The sequence below is a fragment of the Erinaceus europaeus genome, chromosome 15 (assembly GCF_950295315.1).
Source record: "Erinaceus europaeus chromosome 15, mEriEur2.1, whole genome shotgun sequence".
Lineage (NCBI taxonomy): Eukaryota > Metazoa > Chordata > Mammalia > Eulipotyphla > Erinaceidae > Erinaceus > Erinaceus europaeus.
The window spans coordinates 77,616,784-77,637,540 of record NC_080176.1 but is presented as its reverse complement, the minus strand read 5'-3'; the positions used below and the strand labels follow the sequence as shown (position 1 = coordinate 77,637,540).

Below are 20,757 nucleotides of genomic sequence, written 5' to 3'. Positions count from 1 at the left end.
GCCCTCAGTGGACAGAAGAGCCAAGGCAGAAAGTGCTAAGGGGCTGTAAACACCATCGCTGTTCACACCACACGACAAAACTCAGTGGCTGCAGGGCGCTCTAAGTTGCCCGCACTCTTACTTTTTATACTTCATTCATTCATTCCCACCAGGGTCATTGCTGGGGCTCAGTGCCTGCTCTACAAAGCCACTGCTCCTGGAGGCCATTTTTCTTTTTTTCTTTCAATAGGAGATAGGACAGTGAGAAATTGAGAGGAGGGGGAGATAACAGGAGGGAGATACCTACAGACCTGCTTCATGGCCGGTGACGTGTCCCCCCCTGCAGGTGGGGAGCGTGAGCTTGAACCTGGGTCCTTACACAGGGTAGCATGTGTGCTCAACCAGATGTGTCGCTGCCCAGCCCCCTTATTTTAAGATGTATTTATTGAGAAAGAGGTGGAGGAAGAACCAAAGCATCAGTCTGGCTGTCTGAGAGTCCAACACCTTATTCATTTTTTTCCTTTTGAATAGAAACAAAGTAATAGGAAGACAGAATGAACGACCCCAGCACCGAAACTCCCCTCAATGCAGAGGGGGGCAAGCTTGCTTGACCCTGGGTCGTGCACAGGGCAAAGCAGCCTGCTATAGGCACGTGAGCTGTCCCACTGGCCTACAATCCCAGGCTTTTGTCTTCCTACCCATTCTCTAAATCCCAACTGCCGGAAATCCCACCTGCTCACTTGCATTGTCCTCATTTGGCCACGAGGGGATGCCGCATTTTGAGCAATTCCTCCCTGCAAGAGGCTGGCTGGGGCCTCTGTTCATAGCCACCAGGCTGGAACCACAGTGAAGAATGCAACCCCCCCACTCCAGACCCCCACCTCTCCGTACCCACCTCTTCCCAGACTCCAAGCCACACAGCACCTCAGGATGAAGAGGGTGTGTGCCTGCAGAGAAGGGGGTCTGTGCCCCCCTCCCAACTTTCCAGAGTAGCAGAGCCCTCCTGCTTCAAGATGCACAGATGTCAGTGAGGACAGGCAGTCTGTTCCCAGAGCCGTCAATCCTGCTTTCCTGGGAGAGCCAGGAGTCAGCCCTGCTCCTTCCGGAAGGGTCCTCCTGTTCACACCTCCCCTGCTGCTGCCCCCAACACAAGCAGGGTGCAGAGCCGCTTGGGGACCATGTTTCAGGTCGGAGCACACCCCCTTGCCCTCACCAAATAGGGAGCCCTCTGGGGGCGGGGGTGCTGGGGACAGCCAGCTGTGCAGACAAGGGTTAAATAAGGAGTGTGAGCGAGCACACCTCCCCAGCAACACATCGGCCACGGTAAGGTAAGGCGGGTCAAATGAACCACCCGCAGGACCGCGAAGCCACGTGGGTAGACAGGCAGAGCCCAGGGGAGCTTCCTTATGCCGCCCAAGCAAAGCAAAGCTGTATCCCCCGGGGAGGATGCCCAGCCAGGGGCGAAAATGGGGGAGGATTCTTACAGGCAGACCCCTGGGGCCTTGAGGAAGAGAGCTTAGGTGCATGGTGCCTGTGACCTGGAAGGCAGCTTCAGAGCTAACTACAGGGAGTGCTTGCTGGCTGGGGGGGGGGGGGGGGTGGTTTCCCCGAGAGACTGGTTCACACTCACTGCCTAACAGCATCGGGAAGGGGCCTGGTTAGTTTCTGCGGGGCGTGCTGGGAGTGGGGGTGGGCACAGTCACAGAGTCACAGAGTCCAGGCCCTCAGCGACAGTGGAAGGGATCCATGGGAGCCCAGCAGACTGAGGAGATAGCAAGGCTCCCTCCAGCTTCACAAGTGAGCGCATGGGGCCTCCCCCACAGTGAGGGGACAGCAGGGGGACAGCGAGCAGCCAAATGCCCATTTCCTGGCACGGTGCCATCACATGGGGGAGAAACAGGAGGTCCCCCAGGGACTCTGTGTCCACTTCACAGAAGGAAAGGGTGGGCTGAGGCTTTGAGACGGGATCACCACCAGGACACCCTCTCAGCTTGCACTTCTAAAACACTGATAACTAAGCACAGTCCCTCAGCTGTTTTTCTTTTTTTTTTTTTATTGCTGTTAAGTCAAGGAAAAAAGGTTGCATAAAATCCAATCTGTTCTAGAAATATAAGTGGCCTTTCCAGTACATAACATTTCAAATATCAAAGTATATGGTAAACATACAAATAAGGAGAAGGTGACATACCTCCTATGTACAGTACAGTATTTGAAATCATAAAATAAGCTCCAAGTACAACTGGCAAGTGATTCACAACGCGGCCGCACTCACGTGGCATCAGGACTCCCACCCGTGTCACCAACTCAACTGCAGCTCAACAGTTAATCTACGCATGTGGTCCAAAAATACCCGGATCAAATAAAATATATTTAATCAAAATAATTTCCTTTGAACATTTTTTTTCTCGTTTTAAATTAAAGCTTTCATCTACCCCGTCACTCTCCCCCCACCCCCCCATACCCCCTCCAACTCCCAACCCCTGAAGGTTTCAAGGTTTCAAAATGTACATCGGTGCTATAAATACGAACACGCCGCTCAGACCAGACGCGGTGAGCAGAGCTTGTGTCCTGGGGTCTCTCTCTGCCCAGCAGTCTGCCGGGCTCAGGGCCGAGGGCGCTCGGGTCACCTCTTCCGATACCACTTCCTCGGCTGAGCGCAGTGCTCCGAGACTCACAGCCCGTCTTCCAGATTAACTCAGTGCACTTTAGGAAATCAAACATCACCTGGAAGCAATTTAGTACATAGATTGGCTTTTAAAAAAAAAAGTTTTTTTTTGTTTTTTCTTTTAACAGCAGCATTAAAACTTAGTGGATGTGACAGACATGATTAATACCGTCGTTACACACTCAATTCTCAGTCTTTCACATTGTAGTCAAGCATAGTGGTAAATGGTTACCAAAGTGACTTCGCCATGAGAGTCAGGCGAGGGGACAGACCCGACCTGGCCCGGGAAGGCAGCGCCTCAGCTGCGAGTGCAAGGAACCGCCTGTACCTGACACACAACGCAACACTAGCAGGCGGTGGGGGACAGAGGGACAGTACTCTAGGCACGTGGCTCTGAGTGTGACACAGTGGGGGCAGGCCACTTGGCCGTGGGCTTTCACTGCACGCACGCACACATACACCCACGCACGCACATTCACACTGGCTTGTTCACTTTGTGTCTCTGAAGCAACAGGCTACTAAAGTATGACCAGAGTCAGGAGGTGGGTTTCTCGCCCTCTTTTTTCATCCACTCCCGGCACTGGACTGTCCCAGCTCGTATGGCTTGGCTTCTTCCTCTCGAGTGGTTTCTGATTTGTTTGGACAGCAAGCACGGTGCGTCCATCGGTGGTGCTGTTTATTACATATGTACAGGCGATCTGGGGCCAGGGGGCCGTGTTCTCAGAGGGACATCCCTCCAGCCCATGGGAGGCAGTTTCTTCCCACCTCCCAAACCACATGACTGCTGCCAGTGTTATAAAAAAAAAAGGGCAAATACACAATTGTAAAGATTCAGTAAACATTGCACACAGCAAGTATACAGTGTAAAAAAACAAGCACGCATGGACATTTTCTGTTGGATACCAAGTTTGTTTGGATGTTGGAATTACATTTATCATACAGAGAAGCCTGCTGTGGACCAGGAGACCAGAGGCTCAAAAGCAACGCATTCTCTCTCATTTTGGACATCAGTACACAAGAAAGAAACAAACAAACAAACAAAAAAATCTCAACTGCATAGAGATCGAGGAAATGTATAGACAGAGAAACACAAAATACCTTTCCTTTCCTCCCCTCCATACCCACCACGCCTGCCCTCTCAGGAGATCCAGGAGGGAAGGGCCACTCGGTTCAGTCTGCAGAATCCAACGCGTCCGTTGGAGGGGGGAGGGGAGGTGCGTATCTCAGTCTGTAAGTGCCTGGAACAAGAAAGATATCGAATGGCTCAGTCACAGCACCACAGACCATCACAAACCACCAGCCAGCACTCAGGCCCACAGGCAAGGGGCCCCTGCTTCCATGCTACCCAGCTCTGAATTGGCCAAGGGAGCTTCTGCTTGCAGCGCCACCTAGAGGTGGCCGACCCTACCTCGCTTTCACAAATGCCAGCAGCACGTCAACTGCAGGGGAAAGCTGGCCTGAGGCCACACTGGAGCGGGCAGTGCCCTTGTGCTGACAAGCGCCGGAGTTGATACCGTGCTCCAGCTCCCAGACCAGCGTCCCCAACAGCCCGTCCCCGGCAGCCCAGGAGGCAGAGCCCGAGGCCAGCTATGGGAGCACCAACCTCCCAAACCTCCCAGGTGGGCCAAGAGCCCTTCAGTACATGGACTCTCTCAGCCTGGCTTCACAGACACAGGGCAGCCGGCCAAAGAGCGGATACTGCATTGCACGCCTGACCCCCACACAGGTGCCTGGACGGATCTTTCCTGGGGGCCGAAGGCCCTGCATCCACACGGGGCCCCTGTGCACCTGGCCCCCAGACAGACAAACAACCCGGCCCTCAGCTGCCAGTGCTCACCTGGCTGAGTGGCCTCCATGGACGCCTGCTTGCACTCCTGGGCGTAGTGGCCACTGACGCCGCAGTTGTAGCAGGACACGTTGCCGTTCTTCTTGGGCCCCGAGCTGGTGGCCGAGGCTGCGCCACTGCCGGGGGCCGGGTAGACGGGGGGATAGAAGCGGAAGCCCCCCACCTGCTGCAGGCTGTAGGCGGCTTGGCCGCCCAGCACCGGCTCATGCACCAGCCCATTGGTGTAGGGAGTCTGCGGCAGGAAGAAGGGGAGCTGGCTGCCGCCGCTCTGATGTGCTTGGCTGAGGTAGCTGCCGTTGCAGAGGGGGGGCACGGTGAAGAAGGACTGCACGCGGTGGTACAGGGGCCCGGGCACAGGGCTCGGGTAGTAGTAGCTGCTGAGCTGCAGGCTGCTGTTGGTCCCGCAGCCACACCTGCGCCCGCAGGAGCCGCAGGGCCCCGAGTTGGGCGGAGGGGGCGGCAGCAGGGCCCCGGCCGCGTTGGCGTTGCCGGCCGCGCTGATGTAGGCGGCGCTGTCGCTCTGCGCGGTGCTGTGCGTCAGCGCGGGGCTGGGGCTGGGCGCCGGGCCCGGTGTGTGGGTGGGCACGGCGGGCGGCCCCGAGGTGGGCGCCGGCACTACACCCGCAGGCAGGGGAGAGGCGGGCAGCGGGTAGGAGGCTGGTGCAGGCTGAGCGCCAAGGCCGGCTGCTGGCAGGACGACCTTCACATTGGAGGGCGGGGGCACGCTCCCCGTGCTGCCCTCGATGGGAGGCACCATGGGGCTGAGTCCCACAACCTGGGACGTGGGCTTGGCGAGGGGGTCCGTGGTGGTGGGGGCAGGGGCTCCAGGGAACCCGGGACTGGGGATGAAGGCAGTGCTCGGTGAGGCCAGGCTCCCAGTGGGCGGCAGGTTGGCGGCGCAGCCCTCGGATGAGCCCTGTGCCGGCGGTGGCAGCTTCAGCCTCTGGAGCAGGTGCAGAGCTGAGGCGCTGCCGTGCTGGAGGGAGCTGGAATGGAGAGGGAGGGGTGCGGCCAGCAGTTCCAGGGGCTTCTCCGAGTCTCCTGGGGCAGCTGCCGGCCCCAGCAGGCCCCCGGGGGCTGCAGCGCTGGACTCCCGGATGGCAGAGATGGCTACGGGGCTGGGCACCAACATGCCCAGGGCTTTGCCGTCAATGGTGGGCTTGGGAGGAGGCAGGACGCCGTCAGACTTCTGGGCACCGTTGTTCAGGACACAGTGTAATGTTGGCATGAAGGGGAGGTGTGGATACCTGGGTGTGGGCAGGGGCTCCTCCAGAAAGCCCCTGTTGTCACTCCCGAGTGCAGTCACGTGGGTAGGTGGCTTGCCCGGGACAGTCTGGCCAGAGGAAGCATAGCTGGTGACCCTGGGGGCAGATGGGTGTGCAGAATCCTCCGAGTTGCTGTCTGTGTCTGATGAAGCAAAGACAAGTACATGTGAGCACAGCCCCACTGCTGCCTGTCCACTCGCCGGAAGCAACGCCTGAGCTGAGGCTGGGGCCCAGCCGTGTCCCCTGTGGCATGCTTCCTGACTGCCGGGCCTGGCACTGGACATTCTGGTTTCCTACACGCTGCGTCTGTATACACTGTCAGAAGAACACGGAGCTGCTGGAAAAGTCAGGAGCGTGAGGAGCGTCAAAAGCTCGGTGGTGGCAGAGATGGGAAAGCCCAGTGGGCAGAGCCCAGAGGACCTGAGCACAGTAAAACAGTCCTTACGTTGTGTGAGCTTAGCTATTCTGAGAACCCAGAACACAGCTCCACTCTGGCACAGGGTGGTGCTGGGGATTGAACCTGCAGCCCTGGGGACCTCCAACAGACAAGCTGGTGCTCTACCAAGCTGAGGTACCTGCTCACCGGTCCATGCCTGACACTGGGGGCGGGGGGCAAGGTCGTCATGCATTTGTCCAAACCCACTCAAGGCCCAGCACCAGTGCAGCCCTCAGACGGTGGACTTGGGGTGATTGTGTGCCTAGTGAAGGCTCACCTGGGGGGGGGAGATGAACCCCTATAATGACAGCGCCAAAAATGATGGTAGGTATGTGTGTGTGAGGACAGGGCTCATGGGAAAATTCTGGCTTGCTTTCGACTGCAAGGCTACTTTAATCACAGCATAGAAAAATCAGTGGGGTAATAAGCATGACTACTTAACTGGAGACCAGGTGGGTGAGACCCAGCACAACATAGGCTAATTTAATATCACCTTATTGCTGGAGTTGAGCTATCTTGAAGCTGGAGAGGCAGCCTTGTCATGTGGGTGACCAGGGTTCAAGCCCTGGCACCATGTGGGGGGAAATGATAGCAATGGAGGAAGCCTCGGAATGGTGCTCTCTGTGTGCGACTTTTTCTGAATGAATAAAGTGATCCGGAATGGCAAAACCACTCATGTGCAAGGCCCCAGTTTCAACATCTAAAACAAAATGAACCAAAACCAAAATCCCACTTTAATTGACTTTAGGCAATTAATTTGGTTTCTATCCTGACCAGCTAAGACTAAAGGTGTTCCTGCCTCACAAAAATGGCTTAGTTTAAGGGAGCTCATCCAGGACTACCTTTCCCTCAAGTATTTAGGGGAGGTAGTGGGAGGGCTGCTGCTTTTAAAGGTGGAAAGAAATATTCCTACTTTTAAGTATTTCGGTGGTAGAAAGGAAACTCAAAGCCACTTTTACAGTTAAAAACCCCAAAGGTGCCAGAACAGGAAGGGCAAAGTGAGAGTATGGCCTTGCTTACTAAGCAACAAACAGTAAAGTGGCAGCTGCAGGCCCGAGCTGTTTCTGTCTTGTGACTGCAAGTGCGAGAGTGTAACTTCCGTCCAGACTCCCCTGGACTTCCTGTGTCTAGTATAAGGACGGCCAAGGATCAAACTGAGTCACAAAGGTCATTAGTCAAGTGCTCACACAATAGACTTGTGTGCCTGAAGCACAGAAATCACGGGTTCAATGCCTGACACCACCGTAAACCAGAACAGAGCAGTGCTTTGGTCCCTCCCTCTCTCTTTTTTTTATTCTCTCCTGCCACCAGGAGATAAATTAAGAAGGGAGAGGGTGACAGAGAAGGAGAGAGACTGAGATACCTGTAGTAGTTGCTTCACCAATCATGAATCATCCCCCTGCAGGTGCGGGGACTTGGGCCCAGGCCCTTGTGGATCATGTGAGCTGAACCCAGTGTGCCACTGCCCAGCCCTTCCCCTCTTTTTTCTTTTTCCTCCTGCACCAGAGCTCTGCTTGGCTCCGGCTTATGGTGGTGCTGAGGTTTGAACCTACTGAACTTGGAACCTTTAATGCCTCAGACATGGAAGTCTTTTTGTATAGCCATTATGCTATCTCCTCAGCACCAGGTGCCTCTCTCTCGTTAAATGTGTTTTAAGAAGACAAAACCCTGAATCACAATTTTTAAATATCATAAACCTAGGCTGAAGTATGTACACAGGTCATTTAATCGAATGGAGTAACTATTTTAAGCACCTTCTGCATATATATAATCACAGTGTGCACAAGATATCTGTGTTCAGTTCAGATGTTAAACATTTCTGAAACAATACTGAAAGCCAGTACTTTATACCAAGTAGGTAATTTGTATATGATTCTAGCATAAACTCTCCCTGATAACTGAGGCATTCCTTGCTGGTTATCAAAAATCACTTAGTTAAGGCACTGTATTTTTATGTTCCATCACAGGGTACAGAGTTCATGGTAGACATTTATGTTCAAAAGATGTGATGTGGGGCAGATGGCCAGTCAAGTCCTAGCTGGACTGGACCTTGTTTACGTCATCTTATGGCAAACAGCACCACAACTTGAAGCAATGCCAGCAGCTTCCTGAGCACTGAGTTGACTCAGACATAGGTCTCTGTCTCTGTCTGTCTCTCTCTCTCTGTGTGTGTGTGCGTGTGCGTGTGTGCTGATTTTCTAAAAAGTATAAAGACTTAGGCTTGAGGAGACAGCATACTGTTTCTGGAAAAAGCTTTCAGGGCTGAGGCTCTGAGTGGGAGCAGGTTCAAACCCCCAACACCACCAGTAAGCCACAGCTGAGCAGTGCTGCAGCTTACTCTTTCCTGTATGTTTTTCTCTGCATCTCTCATTAAAAATAAAATATTTCAAAAATATATAGAAACAAAGCCACTAACTTTCCAATTTTGAAAAGTGGTCAAAGATTCCCCCCCTTAAATCCGCACAGGTTTCAGAGCGTTCCACCGGTGTGGTGGCACTTAGGGGAGGCTGGCTCATTCACTCCCAGCCAGGCCATCTGCAAAGGGCGGCTCCCCCGACAGGCCTGCTAAGCCCTTCTATAAGCTGTCGGGAGGGAGAGGCTGAAGGTGCGCAGAGGCCAGTTGTGCTCCACCGACTCTGACAGAGAGGACGACATGAGTGAGATGAAGCACATGGAGAGCGAGCCTCCCCGCAAGTGAGGCACACATGCGCCCACCACTGCACCTCTGCAAGGGTTCGGTGTGGCTTCCACTTTTTCCTTCAAGAGAAAACTGACAGGTGGTGCTGGGGCCAGGAGTGTGGAGGAGGCCCCACCCACAAACCAAGGTTGGAAGCTCTGGCTCACACTGAGTCTACAGCCTCTTACCCACAGGGTGATTCTTATGAGTCACGGGACATTTGTTATTATCAGTCAGACAAGACTTCACCAGCATGGCTGTCTGAGGCAATGCTGCCACCTGGGCCAGGCTTTGCACACATCCTACAGAGAAGAGAGGAAGCCCTGGAGTCTCAGGCTGACTCTAGATTTCTCTACTTCAAAGAGGAGCTGAGGACATGGAGGATGAGACTGTAGCATCGCCCTCTACCTCCCCCCCCCGTAACTGCCACACCCCATGCCTGCACCCCAAAGAGCAAACCTCTGTCCTTTTCTTCTTCACTTTCCAAACTCTCTCTTCCATCATGCCGTGGACTAGACGGAGAACTGTAACTCTCCGAAGATGTTTCTCCACATGTGTCATGTCCTGACCCAGTATCCAAACTCATATCTAAAAAAAACCATGGACTCAATTAATGTCTGAATCAAACTGCTAGGAATTGTTGCAGCTGGGATGTTCTTTTAGTTGCACAATCACTTAAGCAGCCACTTTTTTTTTTTTACCTAAGCAGAAAGTTCATAGGGAAATCAAATTTTAATTGATAATAATTGATATATAGTCCTATTAACTTTGTCCAGTAGTATCATGTTGGGCTACTTTCTAAGTCTAAATATTTTAACTCCAGGGAGCTTATTGGAAAATTCACTCTTTATGTGAATTCAAGAACTAATGCCACAGATGCTACCATTGATGCCGACCTGACTTTCCTGAGCAGACAACCTCACTGAAGTGTCCTGGAACCCCACGCCCAGAACACTACACTTTCTAAGGAAAGATAGAAACAGGCTGGGGGTCTGGATCAACCTGTCAATACCCATGTCCAGCAGAGAAGCAATGACAGCTTCAATTACTCTTCCACCTTCTGCACCCCATAGAGATTTTTGGTTTATTGTCGTATGCTTTACATTGGTTTGTTCTAGCCCTCCCCCGCCAAGAGAATTGGATGAGTCCTGTTAATTTCGCGGGCCTGCTTGGCCCCGCCCCAAGGAACCCCGGGAGAGGGTTCCTGAGTTCGACAGTGCCAGAGTTCCTGAGTCCGAGAGTTCCGGAGTTCCTGAGTTCCTGAGTTCCTGAGTTCGAGAGTAAGGGAGAGGGTTCCTGAGTTCCTGAGTTCGAGAGTTTGAGGGTTACAGAGTAAGAGAGAGTTCCACAGTGGAAGAGTTTCAGAGGGTTCCCGAGTACGAGAGTTCAAGAGTTCCAGAGTTGGAGAGTTCCCGAGTTACAGAGTAAGAAAGAGTGCTTGCGCCGCCGCAAAGAGACAGCAGAGTTCTGTTTGGTGATTAGTTTGTCTTAGTTTATGAATCATTGTTCCTGAATAAAGAAATACAGCTTCCCTGCCCAGCCGTTGTCTCTGCGTCTCTGTTACCCGCCGTGAAGCAAGCCAGCCCGACCAGAGCCTCCCGAAATTTTAACAACAGTTTATACTCCTAGAGGGATAAAGAATATGGAAGCTTCCAATGGAGAGGATGGGATATGGAACTCTGGTGCTGGGAACTGTATGGCATTGTACCCCTCTTATCCCACAATCTTGTGCAATTAAATCATTATTAAATCACTAATAAAATAAATTTTAAAAAAGAACTAGTGCCAAAAATACATACTCAGTCAAATTGTTATGCTTGCATAGTTAAGAGCACAGTGTTCCCATTTCCCATTTAGTAGAATGAGTTGCTCCTTGGGGTGGAGTGGGGGAGGAGGGTGGAGTGCAGGACCTGGGAGGATGAACTAGCTGTTTCCTAGCATGTGCTATTGACAGGCGCTGTACATTCCTGCATTGGTCCCAACTTAGGAAGCTGTCCAGGTTGTTTCTATAAGCCCAGTAGCTAGCACGCTGCTGCCTTAGATAAGGCATTCAACACTGACTTAGCGCCTGAACTCTAGACAAGGGTTCCTGAGACCTTAGGAAGTACAGGTAAGTGAATCATTCCCATGACAACCAGACAGAACCAGTAATAGGTAAAGTAAGTGTGAGAGCAAAGACATGTTTTGCGTGTGAACAAGTCATGTGGCTAAACTGTGTCTTCTGAAGGGAGCAAGTGTAAGGTGTTCCGGCTGTAAAAGGTGACCCCGGCCAGCCTAGTCAATCAGAGGATGGGTAAATAATAAGAGACTCTGATGAGATATCACACACACACACACACACACACACACACACACACACACACACACACACAAGCAATCTTGTCAGCGTGGTGCATTTGACAGAAATTTTAACAGGAATGAACTGATTTGTTTTGTGTCTGAGAGGATACATGGAAGCCGGATGGTAGCTCAGCAGTGGAGCATAGGCCTTGCACACATGAAGCTCTGGGTTCGCTCCCTAGCACATAAAGAGAATCATGGAAAATTTATCAGTGAACTAGGAGGGGACATTTTCAGTCATATGAATCCAGAACCTGTTACCTAGAAAGAAAGGGCCTGAAAACAGTGGCAGATGAATGAAGAGCACACTGACCTCCGATGTGCCCACGAACGTGCTGTCAACAGACCCCCAGTAAAGTGATTTTTTTTTTTTTTTTAAGCACACAGACCTAGTATAACAAAACTCAAAGTTCCCCTCCATCCTTCTAAAACGCCATACTCAGGAGGGCGGAAAAGCTCTGCTCTGTGCTCTGGCCCTGGGAATGAAGAGGGGACACTGCTGCTACTAACACTCACCTCCATGGTGCTGCTACCAACACTCACCTCCACGGCAGAGCCCCATTCCCTAAACAAACCCGCTAGTAGTTCAGAGCTGTTCAGGTTAGGAGGTGACCTGACCCGACACACAAGAGAACAGCAAGTTCTGACACAACAGCTCAACACTCACTGGCAGAGGGGCCAGACCGACTAGGGCTGGGTGATGGGTATTTGAAAGAGAAACTGTCTTACCTTTCACAGAACCACCATGGGCGTGGTGAGGCGTGGGGAGTCTAATACCATTAATCCGACTATTCAACCTGTTGTCTGTTTTCTTAATTTTCTCCCTAAGCCAAAAGTACACGTTACCAACATTTTTTATAAGGTTCTGTGGAAAGCACATGAAGGACAATAAAAATAAAGTTCCCTCCAACCCTTTCATAATACAAAATTAAGAGGGCATAATCTAAATGCAATGTTGAGCTTACGCTCAATTGTGAGAATTCTGCCCCCTACAAACATTAGTATTTGTCAAAGCTTCTTGATTGTTGACTGTTTTTGAATTAAAACAAAGCCCAGAAGTAAAACCACAGGGAAAAGTACTATTTGTACTACAACAACAAACAAGCCAACCCACAGTCAAATGCTGCTGCTTGCTTGCTTGCTTTAGCAATTTCTGTATCTGCAAACAGTAGATGGGACCTACTTTTCTATGTGTGGCTTTCCTTTCTTCTTACTTATTAAAGGTAAGCTTCGTTTTTCAGTTGAATGCTAATGGAAAGAATAAAAAGACAACTCAGACACAGACTGAAAGCCAAACCTATTCCTGCTGAGGCATCTTTAGGCAACCTACCTGAGCTATTCTCAAAAACACTTAATACTAATCATGAGGAAAATGCCCATTTTCTACTTTGGTATCTGCTATGGGTCCAATTGCATTTTCTTAAAATAGTGCTAACACCGGTAACACTTATCACACAATTTTGCCAGCTCTAAGGAGAAAAGAAGGTGCAGACACTGAAATAGGGGGAAAAGTAGAATCAGACTTTCAAAACAGGTCATCAAGTCAAGATAACAACTTCTCAAACTGCTTCAATGATTCAGTCCATAAAAATACATTCCAGTTCTTACAAGCCATTACTTCCCCCCGATAAACAAAGACAAAGCATGTTCTAGTCAAGGTGAACACTTGGGCTGATGAGCAGAGGAGTAAGGTTAACAAACCTTTCTCCCTCTAGAGGAGACAGCTGGCTTGACAGCCACAGCAGGACACTGTGTCCTTGGTGCCAGCTTCCACCAACACACCAGCAACACTCTGCTCTCAGATCACAGGGACTCGCGGAAAAGCGAGCATTTCCCAAGTGCACTCAAGAGGGCCAGTGACATGGCCCAATTACTCCTGAGGGTGAGTCAGTTTCCAACCTCATGTCACCTCCAGTAAGTAGTAAGGATTTCTTTCAAAAGCATACACTTTGTCAAAAAACACACACAATCCTGGAGGGAACAAACATTTTAGGTGTCCTGTTTAGATTAGATGCACTAGTTAAGATTAGATGCACTAATCTTGCATGAGCTGTGAAACTAATCCAAAAATACTTTTCTGGCTCTTTGAAGAGTTTAGACTACATCTGGCACTTAACCTGAAAGCTTAACACTTCAATATTCCTTCATTCCTTACTATATATAAGAATTGTATAGAGACAAGAGAGAAAGAGGGGAGTCAAGAGGGAGAGAGACAATGAGACAGCTGCAGCCCTGCTTCACTTGTGAAGCTTTCCCACTGTGGGTGGGGCCTGAGGACTTGAACCTGGGTCCTTGTGAACTGTAGCGTGTGCACTCAACTAGGTGCTCGCCACCACCTGGCCCCTCATCTCTTACTATATAGACTACCTGACGTGTGCTAGTGCTTAGAGAACTTGACTTTCTTAGCTGCTGCTGACTCCGTTACTATAGGCAGACCCACGCCAAGCCCCACATACCTGATCCACTAAGGTACCACAGTGCTCCAGGTGTTGAACGGCAGTGGTGCTTGGCTTCCTCCAGTCCACGAGTCCATTCTGCTCAGAATACCGCATGCTAAGCCCATCCAACGGAGAACAACTCGCACCAATCGTGCTGTCGAGAGCCAAGTTTAGAGGTGTCTGGGAAATGTGTCCTCTCTAATCTAACCTACTCTAACCTATAATGAGCTAAATAGTCCTCTCTTCTTCTTCTTCATTTTTTGACTGTCTAGTGATAGCTCTCAGAAAACAACAAAAAGCTGTGTCTGAATAACACAACACATGGGGAGCCTTATCAGTCTAATGATTAATACTCTAAGGAGCTTAGCAACACATGCATATTCTGCCTCTAGATGCTCTGGTCCTCCTGCACCAGACAGCTGAGGCACAGCCCCAATCCTGAGAGAATCGCAAGGCCTGTGGCTAACTGAGTCAGGTCAAAGGGACAACAGTGAGACTACAATCGAGAGAGAGAGAGACAACAGAATAAAGACACCCCCCCCCAAAAAAAAAAGCAGAAAATGAAGTCAGTGGTGAACAACAAGATTGAGATTGGGGGGTTAGGGGTGGCCCAGTACAGACTGCATGCCTTGCCTGCAGTGGGCTCAGCTCCATCTCTGACACCGCTGGAAAACCAGAGAGACAAAAGCAAACAGAACATCATGCAACAGGAGTGGTGCTCTAGTTTCTCTCCCATAAAAAATTTAAAAAATAGGAAGTGGGGCGACAGCGCAGTGAGTTAAGCGCACAGGGCGCGAAGCGCAAGGACCGTAAGGATCTCAGTTCAAGCCACCGGCTCCCCACCTGCAGGGGAGTCACTTCACAGGTGGTGAAGCAGGTCTGCAGGTGTCTATCTTTCTCTCCCCCCTCTGTCTTCCCCTCCTCTCTCTATTTCTCTCTGTCCTATCCAACAACGACATCATCAATAACAACAACTACAACAATAAAAAACAAATAAAAAGGTGTGTGTTGAAAAAAAACATGGGAGTCAGGCGGCGCAAAGCACAAGGATGTAAGGATCCCAGTTTGAGCCCCCAGCTCCCCAACTGCAGAGGGGTCACTTCACAAGTGGTGAAGCAGGTCTGCAGGTGTCTATCTTTCTCTCCCCGTCTTCCCCTCCTCTCTCCATTTCTCTCTGTCCTATCCACCAACGACAATAATAACTACAACAATAACACAACAAGGGCAACAAAAGAAAAAAAAACATAAAAGAACCAAACTGAAGTAATAAGACTGTAAAATAAACTAAAATGAACTCAGTGGATAGAAAAATAGATTTAAAAAATTAATGATGAATGACGAAGCAGTGTTGCAGTTATCTCTCTGTCTTCCCATTCCCCATCTCAACTTCTGTCTCCAGAGTCACGTCTGCCAGAGAGGGATTCATTTTGAAAAGTGAAACAAATTTTCCCTCAATGAATCTCCCTCACTGGCAGACATGACTCTGGAGAAGTCTGGAGTGTTTAGTTAGAAAGAAGAGATCAGGGGGTGTTTAGACATCCTGGAAGGAATGGAGAACAATGGACTAGGAAAATCCAAGATCAGAGGGCGAAGGACTCACATGGTGTAGAACACAGAGAATTAAGATACACAGCAGCTACAGCTAAACCTACAGAGAGATCCAAGAGTCACAGCACTCTGAAGTCTCAGGTGGCTTGGGAAGTGGGACACACATTTTTAGGTACAACATAGGACCTTGGGAAGTCAAAGATTACGGGGCCGGGTGGTGGGGGATCTAGTTAATCACACACACTACAGTCAGCAAGAACCCAGGAGGTTCAAGCCCCTAGTTCCCACCTGCAGGGTGAAAGCTTCATAAGTGGTAAAGCAAAGCTGCAGGTGTCTCGCCATCTCCCTCTCTCCTCTCAATTTATGAATCTCTATTCTATAATAAATAGGTGAAATGAAAAAAGTCAAAGACTGCTACACAGTATGTGAAGATGCATAATATAAGCAATATGTAATTAGGAAAGCTAATTTTTAAAAAGGATAGGAAAGAAAGCAAAACAAAGTCCAAAAGCAAGGAGAGAAAAGAAAACAGAAAAGGCGGAACAAACGACAAGGACATATTCAACAGTAATACTGCAGAATTATAGGCAAATGTGCAATACTGAAACTCCCCACTAACAAAATAATGCAGACACATCTGCTTTGAAGGTGGACACCTACTTCATAACGGGACTTTTCCCAGTATGCTTCTTGTGGACTGTGGTGTGCTCCAACGCATCTGGGGGGGGGGGGGGGAGGGGAGGGGAGGGAGAAAAGGTTATACTGTATGCTTTTGCAACACCATTTTCTGAGGTGTCTTCATTGTCCTCTTATGTGCAATGCCACCTGTCACACACCAAGTCCCCCAAGTGTGTGCTTCCTGGCTTTGCTGGATCCACTCCTGGTCCATTTTCCCATCCCTGGGTGAAGATAAGGCAATGCGCTTTATTTCGGTGAGTCAATATTTACCTTCTTCCTGACTTGAAGCTTCTGAGCTGTCTTCTTTTAAGTGTTCTAATATCTTAGAAGTCTTCAGAGAGGATTGTAAGTTACCTGCAGTAAATATTCAGCAACATTAACTTTTTAAGAAAAATGTAATGAGGAGACAAAGCAAATGTAACGGTTACCCACCCGTCCGTCCCACCCACCACCCTCCCCCTAAAGACGAAAGCAGAAGGCTGGTGAAAATAGCACTCTACCCGTGAAGACGTGAGAGAAAGCAAGACAGCTCACCAGGAAGGGCTCAAGCCCCGCAAGTATGCTATGAGTCAAGGGAAGCTCCAGGGTTGCGCTCTCTCTCTCTCTCTCTCTCTGTCTCTGTCTCTCTGTCTGTCTCTGTCTAGCTAGAGAAGAAAAGGAAGAAGGGAGAAGAAGACCTGGTGGCAGTGAAATTGTACACTCCAGCTCCAAGAGGAAAAAATGTGGGGCATGGTTGGGTAGATGTCTCGCATGCACAAGAGGCTGGGTTTGATCCCCAGCACCTTATCAAGTGGCGGGGTGGTGCTCTGATCTCTCTCAGCAACATGAACAAGAAAGCAAGGTGGCGGCCCAGGAAGTGGTGCCGCTGAGTCTTGGGATTCTCAAGCAGGAGGTTTCGCATTCAGGCCTCTCTACATACCACCACATGCCAGAGTGATGCTCTGGTTCTCTCTCTCTCCGCCCTCAGTCGCTATCATTAGCAGACAAAGGCATTAGAAGCCGGAGGAGAAAAGAGCACAAGCCAGCCCAGCGCAGGCACTGGACAGGAAGGCGGTACCCTGAGGGCCACGCCAGCTCTCTAAGTACTCAGGGCACTGGGGCAGGTGAACCGCTTTACCTGTCAGCTCACAGGACACTAGCTCAGTGCTCAGTGAGGAGAGGAACTGATTGCTGTTAAGTCTTTTCTGGTTCATCAATGTCCAATGTGTTGCGGACCCTTTTTTTGTAATTACGAATGTGACAACACTAAATGGCTGGAGAGGCCCCTTGCAGCCTTCTATTCTGGCTCAGTCAGTGGCCGAGCTCTGAACCACGGAGTGCATGTTCAGTACGCTGGAGTCCTTCTCCACTGAGACACAGAGCAGTGAGATCCTAGCTGTCAGGATGGGAAGTCACTTAAGAAGTTTGCCCATAAAGAGAGAGGCAGACTGGGTGTATGGACCGACCAGTCAACGCCCATGTTCAGCGGGGAAGCAATTACAGAAGCCAGACCTTCCACCTTCTGCAACCCACAATGACCCTGGGTCCATGCTCCCAGAGGGATAGAGAGTGGGAAAGCTATCATGGGAGGGGGTGGGATATGGACATTGGGTGGTGGGAATTGTGTGGAATTGTCCCCTCCTACCCTATGGTTTTGTTAATTAATCCTTTCTTAAATAAAAAATAAAATAAAAATAAAAAAAGAAGTTTGGGGAGTCGGGCTGTAGCACAGTGGGTTAAGCGCAGGTGGCGCAAAGCACAAGGACCGGCATAAGGATCCCGGTTCGAACCCCGGCTCCCCACCTGCAGGGGAGTCGCTTCACAGGCGGTAAAGCAGGTCTGCAGGTGTCTATCTTTCTCTCCTCCTCTCTGTCTTCCCCTCCTCTCTCCATTTCTCTCTGTCCTATCCAACAATGACAACAACAATAATAACTACAACAATAAAACAACAAGGGCAACAAAAGGGAATAAATAAATAAAATAAAATTAAATTAAAAAAGAAGTTTGCCCATGTACAGATTCTCCACAATTTCAAAACACACACTTTTAATTTCCAACAATTTGCTATCTATCAACTAAACCCACCAGCCTCCTCAGCCTAGCTCACAAAAATTAAATAGAGCCAGGCTTGTAAGATGAGCTTTCTATTTGGGCTACTTACTACTGCAGTAAAAATTATATCTTATTTTATTATAAGTGGACTATTTATATATGGCCTATCAGGATTGTTAGGTTTTGCTGGGCAAGCTGTTGATAGGAATTAAAAATTTAACTTTGTGCTTCATTACCTTTTTAGAACAAATGCTATTTATATAGATACTTAACAATACTTAACAATGGCTCCAGCCCAAAGCACTGATTTTCCTAGCTAGTTTTAGAATGATCAAGATTCTTGTCAAAGTAAAAAAGCTATATACACTAGTCGATGTGAACTGAAGCAGGAAGTCGCTCAGCTTGTCTTAGTCAACTAGTCATAAAAAGTCCTTAACTTCAGTATCTAAGGCATCTATGTGTATACACGTACAAATACAGAGAAGATGGGCTACATGCTAGTGCCTGCTCTGGTTTTACCTTTTCTCCCAAAGCACCTGTGGATCAATGTTACTAGAAAAAAAACTGTGACTTAAGGCCAAGGAAGATGAGTATTAAATTAAACACAAAGCAGACTGTTAATATTAAAACAAAACTGAAACGAGGTAAGACTATAGGAAAGTAAGACTGCCTAGAGTAAGAGTAATGCTAGACCAGGTTTATGTACAGTGAAAACTAGAAGTGGAGAGAGGAGCAGACAAATGAGGGAGTCCTGAGAAGGACTGGGCTTAAACACATGTTCTTGAAATAGCGCAGCCTTTCAATGACAGGCTACACGGGTGGGCAAAGAGGAGGCTGCAGAGGGCACTACAGGGAGAGGGAGACAGACAGGTCCTCGGCACCACCGCCACAGCCTCTGTATGGAACCTGTCAGCCAGCAGCCAAGAGCTGAATGAGCCAGCAGACCCAGAGTTTAGGGCCCAAGGCCCTTGTCTGGCATCACTGGCTCCTATCACATTAGCTTCCTGTGCTGTCTTCTTCAAAACAGCAGCATAAGATCCACGAAGAAAATACAACTGTTGTCCAGGTATGTGCCACCGCTCCGGGACTCCAACCCAGGGGGGCCCACTAGACTCTGGCAGGGGAGCTGGGACACCCAGGAGGACGACGCGCCATGCTCACTGAGGCTGTGCAGCGGGTCTGCCGCTATGGACCGGAAGAAGCTGTGCACTTTGCGGTTCTGCAGGAAAGCTTGAGACGAACTGGAGAACAGCTGCCTGTGTTTAAAGACAAGAGCAGTGGGTGAGCTTCCTGTCATGCAACACCACACACACACACGTCTCAGCTGAGACAGGAGAGCAAAGTAGAGTTCCGTTACTTCACGAAGAAAAAAGACGCTCTTTTCCTAAGGAAGAGGACATCATTTTCAGATATAGTACCCACAGGAGGAGTAAATGACCTTGAGCAAAGCTTGTGAAAATCCAGTCACCAGGTTTTCGTTTTAAATAGGCTACTGCTAAGTGTCTATTCTTGTGTGTATGTTACTACTACAACATCTGCTGAGGGTCTTGGCCAAGTAGCTCTGCTTTCTGCTCAGAAAAGAAAAGCTTCTCTCCTCTTCCTTGAGAAGCCTCCTCAGCACTGGGCTGAGCCAGGTAGGAAGCTTCTTTACACTCTGGGCTGCTGAGTCCATGGGAGCAGCTGGGGGCAAAGGTCAGAGATAGGGGTCCCTGCACCTCCCACTGTCTGGGCTGTGGGTGACAGCCAGCCTTCCTCTGTGTCCTCCCCACAGAGCCTGCACAAAGGGCAGTGTCGCAGCTCATCCAGGGGACAGTTCACAGGGTGGGCACCTCACACCTCAGCCAGCCTTTCAGCTCCTCTCAGACCCAAAGTTCAGGTCAGTTAAACAGCCAGCCCGCTCCACATACAAACCCCTTCCACCACTTCTGAGCATCTGACAGGCTCCTTCCAAATCTGAATTCTTAACTTCTGCCTCAGGTGTCTGGCCTCCCAGCAGGTTAAGTGACAGGTCCCTTCATGCCACACCCAGAGATGATCCTGATGGGCCAGAGTCACCTTAGATATGAAGCAAAAGTGCTTTTTGGTCCTCAACCGTGGGGTAACTGCTCAACAGGAAAAGAGAGGGGGAGAAGAAGGGGTAGAGAGTCTAAGCTGGGGGTGAGGAGCTGGCATGTCACCAAGGGCAAAGGCAGTGGCGGCCCCTGATTCCCAGTGACATTTACAAACCAACTGGCAACTGCTCCAAAGGAAGGTCCACGGACCTCACTAAAAGAAAACTCAGCACTCCTCCTAAAAGGTCCCATTCTGATGTCTTTCCGTCACATCCAAGAAAGTCTTCCTCCCTGGGGTTTGGTAAGAATGCCCAGCCAGCAGAGTGCACACTCGGCCTGGTTTGAGACCCAGGAGCACCATGCAAAGGGGAAATTTCCCAAGTTGTGGAGTTATGCCATGGTGCTGTCTCTCCTCTCTGTTTCCCACCACTATGCAGAAGAAGAGGAAGAAAGAAAGAAAAAATTCAAAGGAGTCTGCTAAAAGCTTTGTAATCGTGTAAGTGCAAAAGTTCTGGCACAAGAAAAAGAAATTCTTCCTCCAGAAAAATTCAAATCTTTGCTTTCCCAAGAGTAGGACCTAAACTACTGGAAACATGCTGTTTTTACATTTAGATAGCACTAGGTACCATTACCCCACTCCCAGGCATTTGGTTCTCTCTAGCCTAACCCCTCCTCAAGCAGACCTCTTCCTTTACAGTGCAGGCAAGCCATCAGGCAAGAGTCCCTCAAGTGCAGCAGTCACCCACAGCCTCCCCTCGCATGTCCGCGTCTCCTCCTCTCCTCACAGGCTCTCGGGAGACTGG

At 49.8% G+C, this 20,757-nt stretch overlaps 1 protein-coding gene across 5 annotated transcripts in view; it reads right to left on the bottom strand.

Annotated features, from left to right (window-relative positions):
* Positions 1–2,014: 2,014 nt before the first annotated feature.
* The window catches only part of ZCCHC2 (zinc finger CCHC-type containing 2), a 41,796-nt gene continuing 23,053 nt past the window's right edge, over positions 2,015–20,757 (bottom strand). For 2 of the 5 annotated variants that reach the window (XM_060173973.1, XM_060173975.1), the window contains 9 exons: positions 19,065–19,159; positions 16,143–16,226; positions 15,855–15,912; positions 13,665–13,800; positions 12,392–12,456; positions 11,938–12,032; positions 9,328–9,456; positions 4,482–5,897; positions 2,015–3,882 (listed from right to left, as the gene is read on the bottom strand). In XM_060173973.1, the coding sequence (XP_060029956.1) occupies positions 3,815–3,882; positions 4,482–5,897; positions 9,328–9,456; positions 11,938–12,032; positions 12,392–12,456; positions 13,665–13,800; positions 15,855–15,912; positions 16,143–16,226; positions 19,065–19,159 (2,146 nt within the window). In that variant the 3' untranslated portion in view covers positions 2,015–3,814. The remainder of the gene's footprint in view (positions 3,883–4,481; positions 5,898–9,327; positions 9,457–11,937; positions 12,033–12,391; positions 12,457–13,664; positions 13,801–15,854; positions 15,913–16,142; positions 16,227–19,064; positions 19,160–20,757) is intronic. The other 3 variants (XR_009545098.1, XM_060173974.1, XM_060173976.1) reach the window with 3 other exon arrangements.